Source organism: Cheilinus undulatus, linkage group 7, assembly GCF_018320785.1.
Source record: "Cheilinus undulatus linkage group 7, ASM1832078v1, whole genome shotgun sequence".
Lineage (NCBI taxonomy): Eukaryota > Metazoa > Chordata > Actinopteri > Labriformes > Labridae > Cheilinus > Cheilinus undulatus.
This window is the reverse complement of record NC_054871.1, coordinates 33087825-33113938: the sequence shown is the minus strand read 5'-3', so window position 1 is coordinate 33113938 and position 26114 is coordinate 33087825. Positions and strand designations below refer to the sequence as shown.

Below are 26114 nucleotides of genomic sequence, written 5' to 3'. Positions count from 1 at the left end.
TGTGATTTTCTGGCAAACTTGTAGTCTTACTCTACATAAAAATAATTAGGGATACAGGGTATATCGGCATGATTTTGGTATTGGCAGATATTAAAATATTAATTATTAGGATCAGCAGATATAAAAACTTCTGATATTTATAACTGATAACCTGACACGTCAGATCGATGTGTTTCACATGCATCTGGAAAACCTTCCATAGATAGCGTTAGGCCGAGCCTTTGAAAAAAAAATGCGGAAGGTGACTGGATGAACATTCTGTCACATCTTTACAGGCCAATCAGAGCAACAAAACACGTCACGCCATAGCCCCAAACTGAGGTGCACCCCTACTGATGAATAAACTCCATAGACAGCTGCATAATGTGAACCTTGCCACTTGAACTGTAGACATATCAGTGCACGACTTTTTGAAAAGAAAACAGCTCAATACTGTTCTTTGTTGTTCCTTTAACAAAGAAATGTCAAGTTCTGATAAAACTTACGCTCAACCCTGGCATCACCAAGAGTTTTGGTCCACCAGGTGTGTTCAAGACCCAGTATGAGTCCAATGCCCAATCATTAGGTTTATTGAGTATTTTTTTGGTTGTAGGTATTCTTTATGATTTAATGTTACTTTTGGTGTTTTAATGTCATCTTTATGTTATTAGGGTTCTTATCCTAATCTCTGAATGGTTAGGTTTAGGGTAATGTACTAGTGATCCAAGACCAAGGGTAAGGTTTAGCCATGAAGTCCACTGATCATACATTGAAGGTTAGGCTTAGGAGAGAAGTCTACTGACAGTGACATGAAGATTAGGCATGAAGGTCACTGACAAGATGTTGGGGTCAACCAACAAATCATTAGAGCTGAGTATATGCATAATTATCACTGGCTCTAAAATGGAGGAGTACTAGGGGGGTTAGGGTAGGGCAAGGATTATGGTAAGGGGTTACGAATAGGGTAAAATAGCATCTAATTACCAGAGAATTGTCACAATACTAAAAGTAATTACTTGATAATGAATACACTATCACTAAGTAAGTATTTCCTTAATATTACCATATTTCCAAGTAATTACTTGTAAAATGCAACCTAATACAAGGTAATTACCACCTTGTTTTTTTAGACATTACTAGATAATTACAACTTATTACTATGATCTTCCTAGGTAAGTATGGCCCACTTAAATAAAGTGCTACTAAAATATCAGCAAGTTAGATATCATGCATCCTTAAAAACAAGGAGTTGATTTTTCTTTTTAAGACAAGAAATGGTATTTTTTTATTTTTCAACTAGAGGATTATTTTTTGGATTCATTGCACATTGCTGAATGGTCACTATGGCTGCAATTTCTAGTAAATTGAGCTAGTTTGAACCACAAGTCTTCTTTTTTTCCCTCCACCTTTTATTCCCATTTTGTTCCCCTTTCTCAATCTCCTTGCCCCAGAGGAGCCAAACTGCCCCAGTGTTGAATGAATGCATGAAAAAGTGTGAACTCGCTCTAAATGTGGCATTTCCTTGCCCAGAAAGTGTGAAGGTAGCAGAAACGGAGCCAGCCCTGGCAACCATTCTCACCCCTGCTCCCTCACACATCATTTGCACTCTTTGGAAAATGCTATCACTGTGGGCAGATTACTTGCTTACTTCATTTACTGCCATGTGGGGCTCGGGGGGAACTGATAGCCTTTCAGAGGGGTCGCAAGCTGAGACACACATCATCAGTACTGATACAATGTGATTATGACCTGAATCATTGCCAGCCGGGGAGGCAGGAGGCTCAGTGGCGCAGATTGACCGTGAGGGGGGTAATCAGTCTGGTCTCGGAGAAGCTTTTAACAATCACTCCGTCACCTTTTGAAAAAAAAAAGAAAAGTCCTCGATCTGTTCGCACAACCATGCCAATGTTCAGGGAGAGGCAGGGCAGACAGAGAGGTATAATAAAGAAGAGCTGGAGCATAGAGTTGGCAGAGACTTTCCAAAATGCTCTCACTCATTGTTCTGACAACAATATTTTCTCTGCCTGGGCTTAATGGGCTTGTAATGAGCACTGTAATATAAGCAGTAGCCTAGCGTAACCTGTAAACCTTAATTAAGTCAGACAGCCACCTTAAAGGGAGCCCGCCACTGTGCTCAGTCACCATCTCATGATCCTGAAGCCGACTAAACTCTTCCATCACACCTTCATCAATCACTCCATCCCTTCATTCTCTGCTCCAAATACTCCTCCACATCTCCTTTCACTTCCCCTCCCATCATCCCTTCACCTTGAGCAAAGGCTCGCACAAGAGTGGGGGGTGGGAGGGGGGTGTTGCTGAGCGTGCATAGGAGCATCGCTGTCCATCATGAGGGCAAGAAATAGTCCCGGGACCCTCCCTTGTACCCTCTCTGACCCCTGAGCAGCAGACCTCTGCCATTGATTTGTTGCTACACTTGCTCATATAGACTACACTAGCCTCCGAGCTGCAGTCCAACAGATCCATAGGCAGCACATCCCAAAGGACCTGCCTGTGTGCAAGGGTGTGAACGCAAGTATTTACAGAACATGCCCATGTTAGCAGGAGCTGTGCATTGCCTAATGAGTGTGACAAATGCAATAAATTCTTCCTGAAAGGCCTGGTATATACTTCAGGATCTATACCGGGAGCAAAGAAGCCATCATAACGATAAAGAGAGAAATATTTCGACACCTCAACACTCACAATTTATTGTCTGGCTTCGAGGTTAAATAGTTCTCTCTGGGCAGAAGTGGTTCTTCATATATAATCCAACTGTAGGGTACTTCTCTCAAAAGCTGACATGTACTTTGTGGGCATTGTAGCATCATGAAGGCTGAAAACAGCAATACAGTTTCAAGTAGCTGCTGATAAAGTTCCCAAGACACCAAAGTAATGCTGCTTGGCTGTATACGTGCACTTTCAAGAGGTGACGTGATAGATTGCAACTGCTCGCCCATCCCCAAGTTGGCAAGAGCTCTTTCACTATAAGGTTTCTTTGGCATCCTACTGTAGACTTTAAAGTAAGCCTTATAGCTTTTGTAGCCTATCTTTGTACCTCATCTCTCTTCTGCTGTTAAAGCCAAGGTCTGATCTATAAATACATCTTGGCCTGCATCCCTGATGAGCAAGCTAATTGACACCGTTAATGGATGGAGTTTCACAGAGCTGTAAATAATGTGTAGGTTCACACTTATTGCCTCCTGCCGTGTGACTTCTGGGAGGGCAACAAGAGTCTACCTGCCAAGTCCTGTCTCTCCGGCCGTGTCGTGCCTTTCCCTCCCCTCCAACAAAGTCTGCTCCTGGAGATTTACAGCGAAATCAATAAAGGGTTCTTGAAGCCCCTCAAGTCAAAGTCAGAAAAACTGCATATCCACCTTTTAATGTTCTATAACATCCTCTTGGAAAAACAAAAAGACCAGGGTAGGACATAATAAAATCCCTTTAACTTGGCTCAGACTTATTGCCCACTGCTCAGTGCACTATATTCTCACTGATGCATAGTCCTCATTTAATGTACTCTCTGTATGATGCATTATTCCTTACAATGCTTGTCCTCTTTTGAAAGGTGAAAGCCATCATTTTCTAGCATCAATTGATCACATCAGAGCCTGAATCACAGATGACTGGCAGCTGCAAACTGACTGCAGACTCAGAGGCAGAAGGGTTTCAGTCAGTTTGATTTTTAGATACCTTTAAAGGCAGCTCTTCGAAAGTCCAGAGGTTCCCACGGATGAAGTGATTGAAGGAGGAATGAGCAAGAATAAAACATGTAAGAGTAGAAAAACATAATCAGTTCTTTTTACTGCTTTATTGTACACAGGCCACTTTTAGTGGAAACACCAAATGCACAATCTTCTAATGAGTGTTCTGCTTCCTAAATTTGTTCTCATCAAAGTGTTTAGTTTGTTGATCGCATTGTGCTTGATTCCTAACATATACTTGTACCAATGCCATGAATGCCAAAAAAAACTACTCTGAGGTGAATTTTCCTTTTGGTTTCCATGAAACCCAGTCGTCCTTTTCACACCCAGTGCTCACATTAAACTGAGAACAGACTTGCACTCCTCTTAAATGAGGCGTGGTCAGGCAGCGATCTGCCACATTTCTATCTTGAGGATGCAATGACTGCACCTTAGACCAACTAACATGTGGCGCAGTGTGTTAATGATACTTTGAGGGAGCATTAGACAGCAACTTTGCCGAAGCTTGTTCAACTCTGCACACTATCAATCATCATCAGTGTTCCTTGCTACCATTACACCATGTAGACAAAAGAACACTCCAAGCAAGTCAGAGAAAATAAATTGAAAAGTATGAGTCAGGGGATGGATACAAAAACATTTCCAAGGCACTGAACATCCCACAGAGTTCAGAAAAATCTACCATCAAGAAATGGAAGGTATATGGCACATGTGTAAATCTGCCTAGATCAGGCCGTCCTCACAAATCAAGTGAACATGCAAGAAGGAGACTAATGAGAGAGAGTCACCAAGACACCTTTGACTACTCTGAAGGAGTTTCAAGCTTCAGCAGCTGAGATGGGAGAGACTGCTGACAACAACTGTTCCCGAGTTCTTTGCCAGTCAAAGCTTTATGAAAGAGTGGCAAAGAGAAAGCCACTGTTGAAAAAAACTCACATTCAATCTTGACTAGATTTTGTCAAAAGGCATGTGGGAGACTCCATGGTCAAGTGGAAGAAAGTTCTTTGGTCTGATGTGTAGGGCTGGGCAAATAATCAAAAATTGGCCTGCAGCAAGTTCTACATCGCATTAATGCACTATATATCATGAAATTATTCAAGTGCTATTTTTTGGAAAATAATTTACAACAGAAATCCTATTTTCTTCATTTATGTAAGTTTTTCTTATTAAATATGAGAATGCCATAAAAATTATCACTATCATCAATACAAAAATTCATTTCTAATTTGCAATACAAGTCAAAATCATCCCAACTGTATATTTCTTCAAATTGTTAAGTCCTAGTTTAACCCAATACTATGTTGGCTATAAAAAAGAAGGATTAATTGCTTATGTTTGAGGCAAAAAACACAAGATGAAGAACTTGATGAAGTAATCGCATATCAAATCACAATCTCAATATTGGGTAAAAAAAACGCAATTAGATTACTAACCCAAAAAATGCAGTGTCTACCTGACTCAGACCTATCCACACAGACTCAGTGCTGTGATTACAGCCAAAGCTGCATCTACTAAATGCTTACCTGAAGGGGGTGAAGATGTATGGAGTCACTTATTTTATCGCCCATATTTTTTAACTGACATTGCTTAGTAGAAATCTGTTTTCACTTTGACATTAAGGACATGTTTTGTATTTTTCTTTGTCAAAAAATATATATATATATTGACCAGAATTGATTTTTAAAATCAATAAAAGAGTAAAACATCCTGACTACTTTCTGTAGACAGTGTATGTTCTAATACTTACAGAAACATATTCAGATGCACATAAGCTCACAACAGCAGCAGATTTCTAGTAATATATCCCTCAGATATTAACACAAGCTCTCGAGTGATCTTTGCACATGTTAGAGATTATTGCCAAGGATTACAGCAGAGAAAATGACAGCCAACCTTTATTGGATGTTGAGCTCACAGAAATTAACATAGATCCTGTCTGATCCTGTCAGTGCGTCTGGATATCTTCACATTTAATTAAGTTATGATCTTGTGCCTAAATGTCTCTTGTGTCTTTTTTATTTATTCTGATGTTGTGGGAAAGATATGGATGCAGGACTACTGTATTTTTTGCAAATAGATATTTAGAGAATAATTTAAGTCAATACTGATAATGCCACTGAAAATATGTTCTAGGATGGTGTGGGCATGTCTGTTTAATGAGCTGAAGCCACGCCCATTAACAAGAGATATGATCCTCTCAAATTTTTTAAAAAGGCTTCAGAGTGAAGCAGGGATTTAAAATAGTGTCTTTTAAGGACTAAAGCTTTAGGTCTAAACTAAATTTAAATATTGGTATCGATATTGGTATGTGCTAAAATTATTTTCTTAATATCTGCTGTGCATGCCCGCTGCCCTAATGTTCCATGGTTGCATGCAGGTCAGACCAGCTACAGAAGCAGCCCCACTGTGGATCAGTGTGCACCAGCTCCCCTGTAACACACATGGGCATGTGTGACATTAATATTGGAACAGGCCACCCAACAACAAGCCACCGTAAACTATGGCACAAATGCAACCTCCACGACTGATTTTAAACCACAAACTTTGGGCAAAACATTATTAACAAGATTTGTGATATTAACCCAAGAGTTCAAATGTGGGATGTTCTCTTTTGGTCCAAGTCTGAGAGGAAACCACTGTCTGTCTAAAACTATTCCACCACAGCTCTATTATGACTCTATACATCTGATAAGTCTGAGAGAGCCAATCTATCTACTGTATCTATCAATCAATTAATCTATCAATCTATTACCTGATCAAAGAGTGAGAATGGTACAGAGAGGCCTCTGGAGTGGAACCAATGAGCACACATTACAGATATGAGAACCTATCAGCCATTAATTAATATGAGTAGTCTTTTTTAATTAAGCCAGGTCTTACCATTAAGAGCGAGCCAAAGAGCGGCTGCCATGTTGGAGCTAATTACAAGTCCACATACTATGCTCATTCAACCACATTTACATTTTGATCATCAAAAAAGAAATACAAATTCTGTCTTTTATCCCCTCTATTTGGCATTCAATCTGCTTGTGCCACACTAAAAAAAGTGGCTGCGATACATCTCCAGTACAAAGCCCTTGACCAGTTTGTGTCTCTGGCAATAAAGCACAGAGACTGTTAGCTACAGCATCGCAGCTTCAGTGGGAAAGATGGATGGAAAGAGTGAGGGGGGAGACGGCTGCATGATGGAGGGGTTTGGGTGTGAGGGAATGGGGGACAAGGGGGTTTGGAAATGAGGAGGACATGGCCCTGCAGTCGCCCACAGATGCTCCCGCTGTCTCTCCCTCACTCTCTCTCTCCGTTTGAGCACAGTATGGGAGCAGTCTTTTGGGGGAGGCTGGCAGGCAATCAGTGATGTCATGCCAGCAGTGCAGCGATGGCAGCTTAACCTATTTTCGGAAATACCACAGAATTTCTATTTATAACTGTGCTGAGCAGCATGGATCTTCACACATCCCTCACCGACCTGAGCATTCATGACATTTTCCGATCTTAAATATGTCTTCATCACATGTCGGAGGTTTTGTAGGGAAAAGGTCTTGTTGATGTATAACAGCAATTTAGGCGGGTTTTTTTAGGGTTCAATGTTGCAGATATACTGACAATTTGAGCATCTTTTAGTCTGTTTTTATTGCCAAAATAAGCATTTTTATGTTGCTTACTTTTGTATTTTGGAATAAAGAGCATCCATAAAATAGTAATTATCCTGTGAGACGAGAAATGGTTGTGTTTGCAAAAGCAGCAGCAGCGCTAACAGAATAAGTATAACGAGTGTTGCTGGAGGGATATTCTCATGTTAACAGCTTTCATATGATTGTTTTATACATCTGCTAAACTTGGCCTCTGCTCCTCCTCCTCCTCCACCCTCCATCAATCCCACCCTCCGGTGTCCAAACGGCTCTCAACCTGTCAGTGGGATCCTCCGTGCCCCGCGCTGAGCCATCACTCTCCCCTCCCCTCCTCTACCCTCCCGCCTGCACTGCCTGGGGATAAAAGCAACTATTTGTTTCTGCATCTCTGACAAACACTTCATCTTTTCCCCCTCCACTTATCCATCTGTCCATACATTCATTGTTCTGCTCCCATGTGTCAGTCTGTCGTTTGCCTTGTGGGCCCTGCCGCACACATGTGCCATCCTCCCTGTCCAATCCGTTCGAGTGACAGGGCTAAGTCATATCCACGCAGCTTTGATGGCGTGCGGATACATGTATTACATGTATGCATTGTTCATTTACACCGGCATCAGAGGCTTAACCATTTGGCGATCACAGAGATGTGACAGCTTGACTAATCTGTGATTGTTTTTTGGCCAAAACATGAGAGTTAGCGAGCCCTCTAAGGGCACAGTCCTATAAGTCAAGACAAATAACTTATTATTTTCCAGGCTTGTACAAGGCTTTATCGCATGAGTTCTCCTGAACTGCTCCAAAATAGAGAGGGATTATCACAAAACATTGCATTAAAATCTCCTCTCTCTCCTCTCCCTTGTTATTTCATTTTCCTTCTAAAATGAATCTGTGCCCAGCCAGGCTCAAACACAACATTAAAGAGCTCATGCTATTCTAACAGAAACCACCAACCCCCTCCTCCTCCTGCCATCCTCGCTCCCTCCTCCTTTCTCCCTCTGTGCCTTTATAACCCCCCTCCTCCTTATATGAGAACACTCTGCTCTGTAGGCAATGGCACTCTCTGCTAAGCTTTCCATACAAAATAGATAGGCTTCTATCCCTCTATTTAGACTAAGGAAATAGCTGTGTGACCTTTGTGCACAAACAGGATGGCAGTAAGCTTCTACCAACTCCACCTGTGGAGAGACACAAGGCCTGCAACACATCAAAAACAATATAGAGCCAAAAATCCTGTCTTTTGTACTAAAAATAACTGTTCAGAATAGAATTAACATGTAGAATATACACTACCTTTTCATAAAAAGCAACCACATTCGGGAAAGGTACAAAAGGCTCAAGAAGGACTGCTTACATTGGATGCAAACCAGTTTGCATACCCACAGACAATTTGAATAGAGTTTCCCCAGTTTGACAGTAGACTAGTCAGTTGATCTAAGCTTTCAACAATTTTGAAATTAAATGCCAAGGAATAGCCCTAAGTTTATTTAACCTCCAAATTGTAATCTTAATTCTACTCTTGATGAAATAGTCTTGGGTGTTAGAGTAATATGACAGTGTTGCACCATTTGAAATCTAAGGGATTTTGGCAGAGTTTTCCCATCATGGCCTTGGGCATAGTGCTTTGACTAGTCTAAGATGTGTTCATATGTTTTTATGAGTTTTCACATGGGTTAAAATGTTGCCTGTCTTACAATGATCACTTCTAGGATCCCCATTTTCATATTGAGTTGTTGTTTTTGATGTTAGAAGCTTTTTTGCACCACGGGTGAAGTTATCCACTTTGTTTGTGTGTTCCTGCCCATGGAAATGGATGAAGCAGAAGTATGAGTAATGGGCTGTCAATCATTGAGAGTGTAGCTCGGCTGAGATTTTGTCACATTCAATCATTCGTGCCTCAGGATACTCCTCTGTACCATAGGTATTCAGTATAAGGTAGGAATCTCAGCAAAGCAGTAAGAAATAACACATTGTTGTGTTAAAAGTGAACTAAAAGTGTGTTAATTTAACTTGCATTAACAGTGAAAATCTGCTGTGAAGTAACAACAGTTATTGTTAAGAAGAGTCTTTACTCCAAAAAGAGTCAAATCAACACTCTGTGGCGTGGACCTATACAGACAATGTAAAAGTGTGAGTATTTAATCCGACAATGACAGTTTGACTTTGCTGTGAGGGTATGTAATAATACGTTCAACCCAGAATACAGTATGTATCGAGATACTGGGTTCATATCAAGATTTTGCCATGATTTTCAAATACTTCTAAAGATATGACATGAGACTCAGCTTATCAATATATATGCTTCTTCTGATGAAGAATTCTTTATAAATGTTATTTAGTCTTTTTTAGTTCTGACATTGACTGGTGACTTACCCAGTCCTTAGCTAGTGAGTCTGAAGTCTTAAAGGAATATGTTTTTTAAACTAGCTGAGATAAAATAAGGATTTTTAAACAAATCTTCAATCAAATAAATCCAAGAATAACCCAAATAGGGGAAGTTGCTTTGAATAAACAGGGTTGCAGTCTTTGTGACACAGAAAGATTTCGAAAGACCTCAGTTTTCATACAAGCTACTTTATTTTAACCTCAAATAATAGGCAAATATTTGCAGGTAAACGCCTCACTAAAAAAGCAAATCCTGACACATCATTTGTTTCACTAAAACCTATGTTATCATAAGTTAAGTTTATTTTAGATTACAAGACTGATGTTTTAGTAAGTGAATTCAGTCTAGATTGTTTTTTCTTTTATGCAAATTACTCTGTTTTACTGCTCTTATTTACCCACCACTGTGACATGTATTGGATCTATTTGCCTGATAATGTACAAAAACATACTTTTTTTTAGCAGGTGTTCAAAAACATCACTTCAAGACCTCAAAATCTTCACTTGCTTTTGTCATATCTCCAGTCCTCTCTTCTTCACAAGTGCCAAATAAGAGAGGCAAAAGCATAAAGCACCCTCTGCTGGTACCAAAAAACAATATCCAAATATTGACTCTTTGAAATTGATTTAAATTGTACAAATTTGCAACACTTTTAAATTCAGTTTTGTAAAGAAAGATCCCGCACAAGTAAACACCAATTACAAATGGATACATCCCAAGGTTAAAGCTTTTAAAGCATACTTTTAAACTTCAGACCCAAGTCAATACAATCAAAAACATGACAATATAAGATTCACAATATAAGACAAACCACAAAGTTTCACTTAGTTCACCTAATGAAATATTAACACTTTCTATAGTCACTTGTTTTAGTGTTAAAATTGGTTAGTCAGACCACACCGTGCATCTTCTCATATCTGTCTTTCCTTCAGGCCCCCATTAAGAGCAAACATATTCCTCAAAGGTCACTGAATAACAGCACTTCCAACACACTGAAAGCATAATATACTGTGAGCCGTAATGAATGTTGCATTGGAGCAGGAAATCAATCCATCTGAAAGGCTCTCTTGGGCAGGGATTAAGGGGAGCGGAGCAGACAGAATAAAAAAGCCAGGTGAGTTTGGCGAGCGGACACTGACCTCCAGCAGAGCGCGGCCTTGTCGGCATCCGAGATTGGCAATCTCCTTGGAAAAACCAACAGAAAATAGGGGAAAGGATAGGAAGGGGGGTAGGCAGCACTCCTCATCCTGAAGTCAAGGCCCATAGCGCCTGTCAGTAGCAGTTGAGCTGCTGCATCTTTTATGAGGAAAGCCCTGTTGCTTATTACAATATTTACAGACGTTTAAAGATTGCAAGGCGAGTGTTGTTGCTGTATTCGTTTGGCTCGGTGGCCTTCGCTCACTAGCCCTGGCAGAAGATTTTATTCTGGGTTTGTTACATCGAATCACAGCGCAAAGCTGTAAAGAGACTGAGAATTGTTTTTCCTGCCTCAGTGTTCAGCTTAGACGGCATAAGACCTGTATGAAGGGCTTCGATTTCATTAGCAAGCATGCAGCAGTCATTATTCGCTACACTCATGTCTGCTAAATCAGTAATATCATCACAGCGTGTTGTGTGTATGTCCTGTCCATGTCACTTCTACAGCTCTGTTTATAGTCTGTAAGTGAATTTCTCCCATCTGTTTCCTCAGGGGGGAAGCTGTCCTACAGCGGTGCTGTGATCTTTGACACTTTCCATAAGGCACACACACACAATATAGAGACATGAGGATGCACTCACACTTCCAATCAAATCTAAGAGGGGATTCTGCAAACCCCAGTGTAGTTTAATCAATGCTACAGCCTTTCAGGTATGAATGAATATAAGAAAACTGCAGTCTCATATTAATGCTTTATCATTTTGGGTTGATGCATACACTGCGTTCCACTGATTCCTGTTTTCTTCCTTCATCTCTCTTTTTTTATTAGCAGGGCGACCCACAGAGGAATCCTATCCATCAGACCAGCTCAGAGGGTGAAAAAAAATAAAAACTTGAATAAATATTTCATTAGATTATTCTGTGATTTAATGTGCTTCTGCTTGGCTGGGGTCTACAGCAATATCTCTGGTCCATTTATAAATGCATTAACATGATGATACCTGACAATAGCTTCATACTGATACCCAGGCAGAGCTGGTCGGCTGATTGAAGCAGTATGTGGTTTGTTTAGTCTGTCTATCTGTTTGCTTTGCTGAATCCCACCTGAACAGAGTAAAAAGCTTTTCTTTCTCTCGTTTTTGAAAGCATGTTTCTTAAGAGAGCAAGGGCAGATCTGTCAATCTGGACAGGAAACGCAAGATAAAATCTGAGTAACATTGATAAAGCAGTCGTACAGAGATATCAATTTGAAAAACAAAAAGAAACAAAACAACAAATTAAATTAGAAAAATATATAACTGAATACATGGGATAACAAGGCAGACAATGAAAGGCGTAAATCTGCATATATGCATGTGCACAAGCATGCAAGTGTGTTCTGCATGTGCTATAAGTGGAAGCTAATTAGAGCCAAAGGGAGAACTTTTCACCGTCTATGATAAATTCAACATCAGGAAATCCTTTACCTATTAATACCAACTGGGTGACAATAATTGGCAGGCCATCGGCAGCTTCGTGGGCAGAATTAATCGTTTGAAGAGGCAGACTAGACTGCATTTTTAATTGGCAGAGGCAGCCACTGTTTAGGGAGGCAACCAGCTGATCACCCAAGAGACTGCTGCTTCAGACAATGCACATTTGCTAATCCTCTTGAGTCAAGTTATTATGGCCATGCATTATTATCACGCTTTACAAACTAATTCCATGTTTTCCCTCATGGATTACCACTGGGGGGTTGAGGGGGTGGATAGTTGCATAAGAAAAGAGGGGAGAATAAACACACGAAAGCACAATGTGCATGAAATGGAAATCAAAAAGATGAAAGAAGTGCAGTGACTACTAATGTACAGTGTTTGTGTGTCACTCTGCATCCATACTTATAATCCTTTTCTGCTAAATAACATGATTAACAACCAAAATACTTCACCAGATCACTGACATATTAGGGTTTGTTTATGTTCTGTAATCATGCGGCCTGACTTCATTACATTTTAAGCCATTTAGTTTGTCTACATAACACTAATCTAAGTTAATTAGTTGTTTGTAAGGACATTAACAAAGGTTAAGCAAATTACTTTGAGAACTACATTGAGTATTAAGTTTTTTTTGTGTCTTTTTAACCCATGATAAGGGAGATTGCCTCAATTAGCTCCATCTAAACAAGCTAATATATGGGATTTTTTGATAATTAAAGCTCCTGTGTGGAGTTTTCAGCTGGTAATGAAACAGACTAAAACTGGATGTCTCTTTATGGTCAACAGAAGCAAACAAGATGATCAGTGTAAAGACTGATTATTCATATACTGTTCTTTTTAATGTCTAGAAAACGCTGTAGCAGGGTAGGTGGCACATAAAGGTATAAACTTAACATTTAAAGAAGGATTAGATATCAGAATTTAAAAAAAAAAAAAGTCTGTCAAAAGTTGTCCAAATCTTCGTCAAGGAGGCATCTGGGCTTGACTGAGATTCGTGAGGTTTCTCCTGACACCACCAGTTGCCCCCTCTATGAAGATTTCGATAACCATGAACTAGATCAGTGGTTTTCAACCCGGGATACATGATATCGGCAGATGTTGGCCTTAAATGTGAGTGATCTGTATCAGCAGATATGAAGTTTTCTGCAGATATTTAAAACTGGTATTTTGGCTATAAATACCTGTCTTTATCAGCTGTAAATATGACTGCACAAACAAATAAGCAAGAGGGGTTTTAGGTTGGATCAACAGAGCAACATCAGCTGAAGTATGCTCTTTATTAAACAACATTCCTCACACTTAGGCCCGCCCACAAAGTTGGCCGGTACCCCTAAAAAAAACGAGTGAATGGGCCCTCCCAGGTGCGATGTATTGATGATATCAGTAAGTGCTGGACTAGTAGCATTGGTTCTAGTGCCATGGCTAATTGTTACTGCATTCTGGAAAAGTGTGTCACATTATTATTGGGTTCTGAAGTACAAATTACTTGTAACTACCACTTTGTAACCCCATTTGATCACTGTTTCCACCCATTTTTGCCACATTTTTTTCAACTTTAAAGACATTGGTGCTTCAATTACCCATTAACTGTCACTTTTTAATAGTTTTTCACCACTTTCTCATCAATTTTTAACCCAATTTTGACTTTTTTTACCCATTTTTGCAGCTTTTATCCCATTTACCTCTTTGACCCATTTTAGCAATCTAAACCCTTTTGTCCACACAGTAACCACTTTCCACCACTTTTTTGCAATCAACTTTTGCCACCCATTCTTGTCAATTTTCACCTTTTTTTAAATTATTTTGTTATTTTTATTTTTAACTTTAACTTTAATTTCAAAACAAAAAAAGGTCATTCTGTTTTCAGAAAGGGGTAAATATTTTGAAAAATTCAATATTGTACTACAGCATCAATAAATATAACAATACTACTACTACTACTAATAATAATAATAATAATAATAATAATAATGATAATAATAATAATAATAATAATGATAAGGATAATAATAAAAATGACAACAACGACAACAGCAATATTAATAATAATACTAATAATTTTAATGATAATATTAATAATATTAATAATAATAATAATAATAATAATAATAATTGTTTCTATTATAAGAGTGGTCATTATTCAGATTAAATCTAAAATATGGTCATCATAGATTAACTTTACAATGGACCATGATTTTCCAGACCTCCATGGGCCCCCCAGTTTGGCTGGGCCCAAGAAAGTTCTCCCCTTTATCCCTTTTATGGGCAGCCTAACTTAAACTTAACTGTGTGTTTAAGGACTGAAATTTGTTAATTTGATAACCCTAAAACTTTAAATTGTGTGTTTTAAGAACTGAAGTTTTTGGTCTGAACCTCATTTAGATATTGGTATCAGCTTATATTATTTTGTCAATATTGGCATATCGTAACCTGGCATGCCAGACACATCCATCTGGAAAACCTCTCATACACAGCGTTTGGGAAAGGGCAGAGCCCTTGAAAAAAAACTTGGAGGGTGATTGGATGAATGTTCTGTCTGTCACATCTTTACCAGCCAATCAGAGCAACAAAACACATGATGTAGCCGCTATTGAGCTGCACCCCTACCAAGGACAAAACTCCATAGGGAACTGCATAACACGAATCATGGCGACTGAAGCCATGTCAGTACACGACTTTTGTCATTTTTGAAAAGAAAACAGCTCACTGCTGTTCTTTGTTCTTCCTTTGACGAAGAAATTTCATCAAGTTCTAATAACTTCCACCATAACTGCACCGGTCTCTTTTTGCTGCTTGCATACGTCACAACTCCACTGCACCAGAAAGTACTGCCCCTCATTGCTGATTGGTCCTGTCACTTTCTAACTGTGCCCAAACAGTTCAGACAGGAGCTTTGCAAGGTGAATTCGCCAGTGAGAAACACAAAAAATGGGTGTATCCATCTGCTATGCAAGGTTAGGCATATCGAATATCGGCAAAAATTCAATATCATGCATCCCTATTTTCAACCTTTCATTGCTCAAGGCACACATAAGATTAAGCCAGAATCTCAAGGCACTCCTTATCAATATCCATATCCATAAAAAAAAGCCTGTAACAGGAACTGAAAGTTCATGTATAGATGTAAAAGTAATGTGTGGCTTTGCAAATTCCGACAACACATCTTGAATTGCCACATTATTTGAGAGCCACTGACCTTGATGTATGAAAACCTACACAGACTTGTCTCAAGACTGTACCATCAACCTTTGTCCACAAGGGTCACCAAAATCAACACAAAAATGCTCCTTCACAGGAGCTTTAAGAAATTAAATAAACACCAACACAACCTGCTATGATGATTATTATACTTTTATCCTGCAGTAGGGACAATTAAACTGAATGCAATCAGTGTATCTCATTCGCATTTCATCTTTAAAAATCATGTATTAAAGTCAAATGGAAAGAAACCAGGTTCACAATTTATTAGTCTTACACTGAAAACTACCAAAATATTCCTCCATTTTTCATCCATGAAAACATTGTTCTACAGCCAAAAATGTCTTTCCCCTGACACCACCATCAGGTAGGAGCCAATCAAGAGCGGAATACTGCAATCATTATGCAACACAGTGCAATGACATTTTAGTATATGTATGCACACACATGCACAAGCAAACACATACCGCTGAATGCCAAATGAGGGGTGCACTGAGAAAAAAAAATCCTCCCTTCTACACATGGACCATATCAACTGCAGCATCAGGAGTGTTTGCCATTCAGGCATGAGGCTTCATGAAATATGTAGCTAATAGGAGCTATGATAGCATAATGTTATTGTGCAGACGGTATGGGAAAGCTAACCACTGCTGTTTAGTATGGTTATGTAAGCAGGTATTTTGGATCAGCTGCACTAGTTAGCATTTGCATTCTGATATAGAGATATGCATCCATTCCTGTCACTTCTGTTCCATTTATAATCATCTAGAGTCATATGTTTGATGGTATCCATATAAAAGCACACAGAGATTCATCTGAAACAGAGGCACTGTAACAAGAGACAACCTTTGAAATACTAACACGTGTATTATCTTTCCAATGTGATTTTATGTCACTGAAGACATGACATTATTTGCAATGTTTGCAAATGGCATTTCCATTATTGAAACAGATTGTCATCCGTCTTTTCTAAATGTCACTGCAATAAAAGGCTTATCTCCTGTACTAACATCCCTCACATATCAACATCTGCTCTGCAGGAGAGCAAGGCACGGATTCTGAGATGGGGATTAAATTAAGAGAGAAACTTTTCTTATAATGCATGGATGAAATCAAACCTAATGGTTTGAAGCATTTATGTAACAGTTTTGAAGATGCTAACAGCCATGAATATTATGTAGAAACTGTGACGATGCATTTTTTTCTCCTCCTGCATCACAAATCAATAATAATTTGGGCTGATGCTAACATTATACTATGAATTCCAACACAGGCTGCATAGTGTTATATATATATTAAAAAATGAAAACTCTCTCCGTCTAATTTAACTAAAACCTGGACCAAAAGTTCCTATAATATTGTAGATTGGTCCAACTTGGCTGAGTTCAAGCACAAATGCAACGTGATCAGCTTCATTAAAGTTGGATCAAAGTGACGCTGGTGGTGATGATGATGATGACGTGGATTACACTGTCAGGGGTGACCACATATTGTGAAAATGGGTTTCCCACCCTTACGGTGATGTACACTGTTCACCCCTGATGCCAGACTTCATTGTAGAGTCTGGAAGTTGTCAGTGTGTACAGTGAGCTGAGTGGATTTACACCCTCAGCCTCCCACAGCCTTCATTTGAGCAGAAGCAGTGCAGCAACTCTGCCCACTTTCTCCGTGGCCACGTCCGTCATCTTGCGACAGCTTTTGCACCCCTTGGAGACACCGTGGTGTTGGCCACAGAACTGATTTCACCGTGTCGGGTATGCACACAGTCCCATCGCACATGGGGAGATGTTAAAGAAAGCATATGGATGAATAAATGATGCCGCCCCTCCGCGGAGGACGGGACTGGCATGGGGAAAGGCTCTTTAAAAATGCATCCTTTCAAAGCGCCTCTGCCCCACTTAACAGCGTGTTAAGGAAAGACTGTTCAATTGCAATAAATTGCAGAACAAAGCCAACACATAAAGACACCAGAATATTCCAGACGATCATATTTGTGCATCTCCCATTTTGGTTGCAATAAATAGATACAACATGGTGCTACATTAATGAAAATGAATGTGTTTTTAAAGAATAAATCATGCATGAGTTAAAAAATAAAACTAGTGATAGGCGAGAATATGTTGGCAATAATTTGCATGATAATTCCGATATAACCGTAGACTGATATCAGATCTGGATAAAACCGGAATAACCACAAGAAAAAGTCGCAATAGCCGTATTTTCGCGCTACCATTTCAACACAAATGAGTTCAAAAGGCTTCCGTAAAAAGAAGCAGTTATTGAACTGTATACAGAGGGCCTCCGAGCCCTTTGAAGGGGCGACACGTTACCTTTGTGCATGCCGGTGTATCGGTCCTTGAGAACTGTCAGTTCGTGGATTTTCCCAAACTGTTCAAACAGAGGTTTCAGGTCTTTTTCCTCCAAGTTCCGCGGTATCTGCCCGATAAACAGCTTAATGGCATCTTGGTCTTTCATGTTGCCGCTCTCCGGATGAATTGAAATGGGTTCTGACCCGTTCATGGGTTTCGGGAATGTGATCTGAGGGTACTGGTGCTGATGTGGGATCAGTAGTAGTGGTGGTTGGGTCGGTGGTGCCCCCGGTCCGGTGAAAACCAGGCTGGAGTGAGCGGGCTGGGGCTGCTGTGGATGGTGCTGCCTTCTTGTTTCAGTCTGAGTGAATCTGGCCATTCTGAGCTGGGAGCAGAGTGGATAATAATGACAACACACACACACACTGTGAGAGAGCAAGCACTCAGCTGGAAACCAGGCTGACTTTCTATTCGACACACAACACACACGCACACACAGCACGAGGCAGAGGGGGGCGAGAGTGGCGGAGGAAGCGCGCAGCAGCGATATTAGACGCACTGCAGTGACACCCAGTGGCAAATGTGAGTACTACAGCTTCAGAAATGTGCTTCATAGGTGTACCGAGCAGGTTTTTTTTTTTTTTTTTTTTTTTTTTTTTTTAATATTTGCATGGTTGTGTAGTATTTTTATACTTACCCAGTGATAATTTCGTCGACTAAAGCCATGACTTAAAATTTTAATCAACTATCTTTTACCCATGAGGAAGACAAGACTAAGACTAGTTAGATAGCTGTTTGATGACAAAACTGACAAAAAGAAAGTTTACTTCTTATAAGAGACTAAATAATGTAAATTAGTTAAAAATCCATGATACAAGAGAGCACAAGCTGTTATGTAGGGTGAATGTCTAGTTCTTCTGCCTCTCAGCTGTAGAAAGCAGGGATCCCAGGTTTTACAGGTGGCACAGAACAGTTCTCAACTGGTCAGGCATTAGGACCCATCACCACGCCCCGTAAGAAAAAATCAGGACCCATTATTTTTAACATTTCCAACCACTAGAATTTATATACTGGAAAGTGTTGCAGTTTGGACTCCAATTAGAACATAACATGAACAAGAGACAGGGCACAAGCATTTTCAAAAAGTACTTTATTACCAAAGGGCATGCATACATACATCTTATTTTACTCAATTTTTCTGAGAAAATATGGAGATTTGGTAATTTCTCAATTTTCCTTGTTATCCGAGCCTTGTAATCCAAAGAAAAACAGATGAATAAGTAGAACTCTTCAGGCAAATAGTGGAATTTATGTAAAATTGCTTGTTTGGATTAAGTGTATATCCACTTAAGGCATATGCACACAGAGTTTTTTGCCATGTTGTTTTTTCCAGGCACATATTCACAACCACTGGAAACAGCTTTGAGACCCATTTTTGTGTCCCAACCCATCTGTTGAGATCACTGGTATAGCACAAGTATGATTTGCACCAGATTCAGGCAAAGATAACAATGTTTTGACTATAAGTTTTAAACAAAATATAAGTGCCTTTTATGGGGTAATGCTGTACTTTTTTTTGCTCTCACTAACTTCAACTAGACTATAGCTATTAAGGGTAGAAATGACTAAAACGTGACTAAAACTAAAGGCATTTCAATCTAAGGAATAAGACAAAAAACAAAAATATCAGTCAAAATTAACACTGTACCTAACCATAGAGGAGTTGCTGCAAATATTTCACCATCTCAAAAGCACCAAAAAATGAAAATGCCTTTATTTTTATTTGTTAAAGCACAAAAGCATATACAGTGCTTAACAAATTTATTAGACCACCTGTCATATTTGTCTCAAGGACCATCCAGCATCATGAAGTGCTTTAATGCGGACTGTTTTATTTCCAGTGAGCTCTCCACGTTTTACCATTTTGAACAGGAATGAGGAATTTCAAACTGAATTCACCCAAATTTAAGCTGGCTCACTGGGCTTCTCTGAGAAGTCAGAATTAATCAAGCATAACATTCAACCACTAAAACTCATTTTTCTGTTCAGGAATACAAGTAAATACTTAATACTTTGACGTATTAATCAAGAAATATTAATGTGCTTTACTATTTTTTCAGTTTTTTTGTAAATCAGTAAATTTGAAAATTCATGGATAACAATAATAATTAGATTTTAGCATTAAAAATATCATTTGGGTTAAAGAGATTCTACATATTGATGTATTAACCATTGCAGAAAGATAAAAAATGATTTTGGTAATTACCAGTGCTGTTAATTTAGGGCAGCTGTGGCATAAATCTTACTTTGGTTAGGGTTAGGGTGGTCTAATAAATTTGTTAAGCACTGTATGTTAGGCTATGAAAAACAATAATGATGTGTTCTCTGTTTATGTGCCAAAACAGCTGCTGCTGCCTACTAATCTGTCTTTATCAGATTAGTATCAAGTCTATCTTTATATATGATTTACAGAGAAACACATTAGATTTATACATTTTTGAAAATCCTACAAACATAGATTTATACTAACTATTGGTGTAAAATTCACTCTGAGTTGTAAAATCAAATGATTGCACTGTTTTTCTTCCAACATCGTTCTGATTGTGCTCATGTCCATCTGCAATACAGTAACTTCTTTCTTGCTGACCCCATCACTAAAACTTGCCTTGGGAAAAAATCTTCAGGATGACCCTTTATAGGAAAAGATGTTAGAAAAAGTTGACAGAGTTGACACAGCTGTCCAGAGTGTACTGAATGGGGCAGCAGTGATATGAAAATAAGTTGTACCACACTTTGTCAAAATTCTGCTCACTGTGGTTAACTGTATTAGGTGATCTGACTATAAGGTTAAAAGCTGACTTAAAGTCTAATCTTTTTCAATTATATTTTTGGGTCTTTTTTGCCTTGATTTGGATAGAGCATTCGAAGAGCGACAGGAAACATGGGGAGAGAGTGGGGGGGAGACATCCACCAAACATGCACTGAGACTGGCAATCGATCCTGCGACCAGTGCGTTGAGGATTACAGCCTCTGCACATGGGTGCCTGCTCTACCTACTGAGCAAAACCAGCACCCTTTTTAAAAAATTATATTTGGGACTTTTTATGGCTTTATTTAGAGAGGATGACAGTGGATATAGTCAGAACACAGTTGAGAGAGTTGGGGAGAGAAAGGAGCCAGAAGGGCCATATGTGTGGGCAGTCAATGTAAAGTACATGGGGCAGCAAATCTTTGCCTCACTGACAGTCAAATCTTCATAGAATATTATGCAGTGATTTATTAAAGTCAGATTTGAACTGTACAATATTGTGAGATACATTATGAATACTTTTTTTTTTTTCTAAAATTGTGTGTTTTAACCCCAACACAGAAAAATAATGGATCGGATTTGTGCTCAAGCACAGTGGAAATAAATGTCCATAGTTAAAAACAAAATTGTAACTTTCCAGGGATACAATCAGTTCCACAATCTTAATGATGAGAAGTGGATGTGATGCCCTACATGCAACTGTAAATGTTAGAGTCCACTGACATAGAATCAAGAAAAAGTCAAATATTACATTTTCTAGGGGATGAACAAACCATTTTGAGCAAAGAGAAATTGATACAGACTAATTAATCTGCCTTAAAAATCAGTATTTGTACCTGACACAGGGCCACATGATGGTGCAGTGGTTAGCGCTGTCGCCTCAAAGCAGGAAGTTTGCTATAGGTCAAATCACTGTCGGACGGAATGGCCTTTCTGTGAGGAGTTTGCATGTGTAGGTTCTTTCTGGGTACTCCACTTTACTCCCACAGTCCAAAGGCATGCTCATTAGGTTCATTGGTGACTCTAAATTGCCCATAGATGTGATTGACTGGTGACCACTGCCTAGTGAAGGGTGTACCCACCTTTCATGCAGTAACAGCTGTGGTGGGTTCCAGCCCTCTAGAATCACAAAGGGGGTTAGTATTATGGAAAAAGGACGGATAGAAACATCCAAATAAGCAGAAGAAATATTTTAAAAACTTTCTCACGTTGTCAGAATGGACACTTATCTGGTGTTAAATTTCACACAAGCAGTTTTCATGGACTATGTGGCTGAAAAGGACAGTGATACAGGCTTTTGCTTCCCCCTGGAACTTTGTCAACATGCTATTCAAAGGGCTTTAATTGGCATGAAAGTTTCAGAAACAATGTTCTCTATGCCAACAGTGTTTTTAGCAGTGGTGCCAAGATTTTGTGTTACAGATGGACATGCACTCTAGAGTTTTAGAGAGCTCAACTATAAGTGCCATTTAAGGACGCATGGTAAAAGTACAGATTGTGCGTAATTAGTCTTTAGGTTTTAGTAACAAAAAAAACAAACACTTATTTTAAAATATAAATAGCGTTCACATTAGCATGTGTTTGTGCTATGCTGAAAGAGGTTAAACTGTATTGTTGACGATGCAGGTGTACAGTAAATTCTGCTGCAAGAGACAAAATGCACTGTTTATATGTAAATGGTATTGCTATCAGTAATCTGAGTTTAGATTGAGTCCAGGGACCTGCAAACATTAACCACAATTAGGAGACTTACTGTAAGTACTTTTCAAATAGCGGGCAGGCTAATCCCCCCAGAGAGGCTGTATTTGCATCATTTGCCTTCTCTTTGCAGACACTGTCAACAGTACTCAGATTAAAATCCTACACCCCAAAAACTCTCATTTAGCTGTAAATGAAAGGAGAGCAACACTTATTTAAAAAAAAAAATGCAGGACTGTGAGTGTGGTTTGACTTGCAACCTAGCCACAAACCACCTTTTAACTTAAACACATCCGCTGGACAGATTTCTAATTAAAGCCTATTTAACAGTGGATTAAATAAAGTGATATACACTGTCTGTGACAGCAGGCTCAAGGCTGCAAGGTGGGATCAATACAGCTGCTGGCTGCTTCTTCCACTGTGCAGGAACAGCACCACAGGGGTCCCCTCACACAATTTTTGGACTTCCGAATGGCTGCATCGCTGTATGAGACAATTGCCTTCAGCTGCCTCTGCGCTCCAGAGTCAACAACACACCTGTAAAGCAAGGACGGCCTGCATCCGAAGGGCCTTGTTATAAAGCATGCTGCAGGAGCAGATAAGTCAACAGAGTTCAGATTTGAGAAGTTTAGAGACATGTTTGTTTTCACAGGGAGGAAAGTGGGGATAATTTCAGCTTTATTGAACTCTGCTCATAATATTTCTGTCTGCGAAAGCTCAATAAGTGTAAGAGTGGAGGGAGAGACATCAGCTGGCAGGGGTACACATTGATATTAGCAGTCAATAAAACAGTGGGTGGTAGCTACAAACACACAGGGCATGTTTTGTTGTAAACTTGTTCTTTTGAAATGTGAATGTTAGTCTTTGGAGGACAGTGTTGTGCTAGTCACAGCTGCTGAAACTGCTGTTTGTTGTCGATTAACGGGCCAAAGTCGCTGTGTTATTTTATGCTTCGTTCATCATGTTATACATTTATTGATCTAAAGAGGCAGGGTTCTTGCTGAATGCAGCTGACCATCTAAATGTGACTTGGCAGGGCCAGGAGTCGCTGTAGATGAGCTCTGGAGAAGGCCCAGCATGTTAGCTCACATGTGAACTGGGGAAACAAACACACTAGCTGGTATTGAATCTGAGTACCAGGCTGTCTTGGCACTAAACTCCAGGGGAGTCTATTTTTAGGGCTGTGGTCAGCACAGGGAGGGAGGGGGTATTGAGAACTTCCACTTCATGGTTTTTTATTGACCAGTGCCATTAGTGTTTCACCCGAGCTGAAGGCCGAGACAAGAAATCAATAAAGGTCACACTATTAGTGTGAACTAAAAAGTTACATACAATTTAACTGGCTGGTGCTCATTCTGCTGCTTGTTAACCAGGCTGGACCCTGATGGGAGGCAGCCCGGCTGGATGTGTTCAGCTTGGGAAGACCGGGGGGCCCAGGGGGAGAGGCCGGCAGCTGAGGGAGTCATTTTGCATTCTGTGTGCACCACTTGTAGACATACAGTGAAGACAGGCAGTCAGACATGCTCACACACTTCCTAATTACAAAAATTCAACATTATTCTGCACGTCCGGTCACTCACTCGCATATTGTGCAAACACAGCAATGCTCAAAGGGAAAGAAAGCATACAGTAAATGTAAAATCTCAAATTAGCTCACCATATGCTGTAGGGTTAAATGTTAATCACCAGAGGATTGAAAAACTTGACAAAAATATGTGCAACACTTTGCTGCTGAGGGAAAGCTTCTTCTCTGCTTGGGCTGGCATGCCGAAGTTCTAAAAGTGTAGTTGTGGTTTAATAAGCGGTAAGAGTTCGAGGTGTCCCCTGGCGCCTAATTCACCATTGCACTCTGGTTCTGCATTGCAAAGCATGCTCGTTCAACTGTAAGGTGTTGTTCAAGAAAATTAGGGTGTGATGCGATGATGGCATATCACTCTGGAGACAGTTTTATGGACCACTGAGTTAACAGGCTGATGAGATGTGATAAGAGCAGGCTGAACTGTGGAGTCAGTGTGCTGCACCTTTCTCTCCCTGCAGGCCTTGGGTCCCTTGTCTAAAAGTTGGGTGGAGTTCTTTGACATCCATCAGGGTAACTTTATCAAGGAATACTCAGACAAGTCTTTCCTACGATCAGAAAATAAATCTAAACTAAATAAATGTCACAGTTTAAGTTGAAAAAGAGTTGTACACATTTAAAGAAATAGTATCTTTTGGTTAAGCGTAAATAGATGTAGGAATAATTAAAAGGCAAAACCGCTATTTGAGCATATGAGCACCCACTTGGATTCCTTTTGCATGGGCACCATTTGTAAAGAAGTGGTAGAGGGAAATACTGTTTCTTGTATTTGCTTCTCTGTGTTACTAGCTGTTTCAACAATAATCATGACCCTACAGCACTCTTCATAACTTTTAGGCATGTTTGGGCCAAAAACTGAGGGTCCTTTAAGGCGTAGATGTGACGAATTAGCCTGCCTGGGGGCACCACCAGGTGGGAAGGAGGACTTACACAACCCCAAGTGTGTTCTGAATGTCCTTGCATCTTACCAGGGATATGAGAAAAATAATCTGTTGAGTAACTAACAAAGTCCACACCTTTAGTAAGGTGTGGATGTGGCAAGTAAGCATAGCCTATGGTAGCATCCAGGCGTAGATTTCCCAAAGGCCTGAAAAACCACTGCTCATCTCTGGGCCTTTTACAAGGGGTGAAAAAGCCTGGACAGAAGAAATGCCGTTGAGCTTGACTTTGGCTGCCAAGGACACATATGTATGTCAGCACGTGTCAGGTTTGACTCTGGCAGCCCTCACCCCCCTCTCCAGCCCTGGGTTGTGGCACATCTGGCCCCACTGTGAATCCTCAGTGCCCTTTAAGCCAAAAACATATGCACATGACTGTATATAAACATTCCTGAAAGTTAAAAAAATTTGTCCTATGTTTTTTAACTGATGATCTCTTATCATTTTACGTGTTTTCAGTATTTGGAATGCCTAGCTGCAGTGTTAATAAAATGTAATATGGCTTTGGTAAGTTTGTGGTAGCCGACTGGTTAAATGTGGCTGACAGTAAAGTGCAACACTGATGGGATTTCTGACTGAGGTACTTGATTTATATATTTCAATTCTTTGTAAGACATATTTTTGGGCTTTTTGCCCCTTTATTCATGGAGGACTGGGTGGGAAATCAACCTTGCAAAGCAGATGGATACACCCGTTTCTGTGTTTCTCACTGGCGAATCCATCTTGCAAAGCTCCCGTCTGAACCAATTAGGCCCAGTTAAAAAGTGACAGGAAAAACAGCAACGAGGGGCAGTAATTTCAAGTGCGGCGGAGTCGTGACGTATGCAAGCAGTGACAAGAGGCCTGTGTAATTATGGCAGAAGACATTAGCGTGGATGCTGCTAAAGTGCCGGTTGTATCAGAACTTGATGACATTTCTTCATTAAAGGAAGAACAAAGAACAGCAGTGAGTTGTTTTCTTTTCAAAAACGACAAAAGTCGTGTACTGACATACAGTCACGAGAAAAAGTATGTGAACCCTTTGAGATTTCTTGGATTTCTGCATAAATTGGTCATCAAATGTGCGCCGATCTTCATCTAATTCACAACAATAGACAAACACAGTCTGCTTAAACGAATATTGCACAAAAAATGATATGTTTTCATGTTTTTATTGAACAAACCATGTAAACATTCACAGTGCAGGGTGGAAAAAGTACGTGAACCCCTTGGCTAATAACTGATTGACCCTCCTTTGGCAGCAATAACCTCAACCAAACGTTTCCTGTAGTTGCAGATCAG

At 39.7% G+C, this 26114-nt stretch overlaps 1 protein-coding gene across 6 annotated transcripts in view; it reads right to left on the bottom strand.

The window, feature by feature from the left end:
- celf5a (cugbp, Elav-like family member 5a) overlaps positions 1–18191 on the bottom strand; it is a 320356-nt gene extending 302165 nt beyond the window's left edge. For all 6 annotated transcript variants that reach the window (XM_041791997.1, XM_041791999.1, XM_041792000.1 and 3 more), the window contains exon 1: positions 17834–18191. In XM_041791997.1, coding sequence (XP_041647931.1) covers positions 17834–18191 — 358 coding nt within the window. The remainder of the gene's footprint in view (positions 1–17833) is intronic.
- Positions 18192–26114: the final 7923 nt, after the last annotated feature.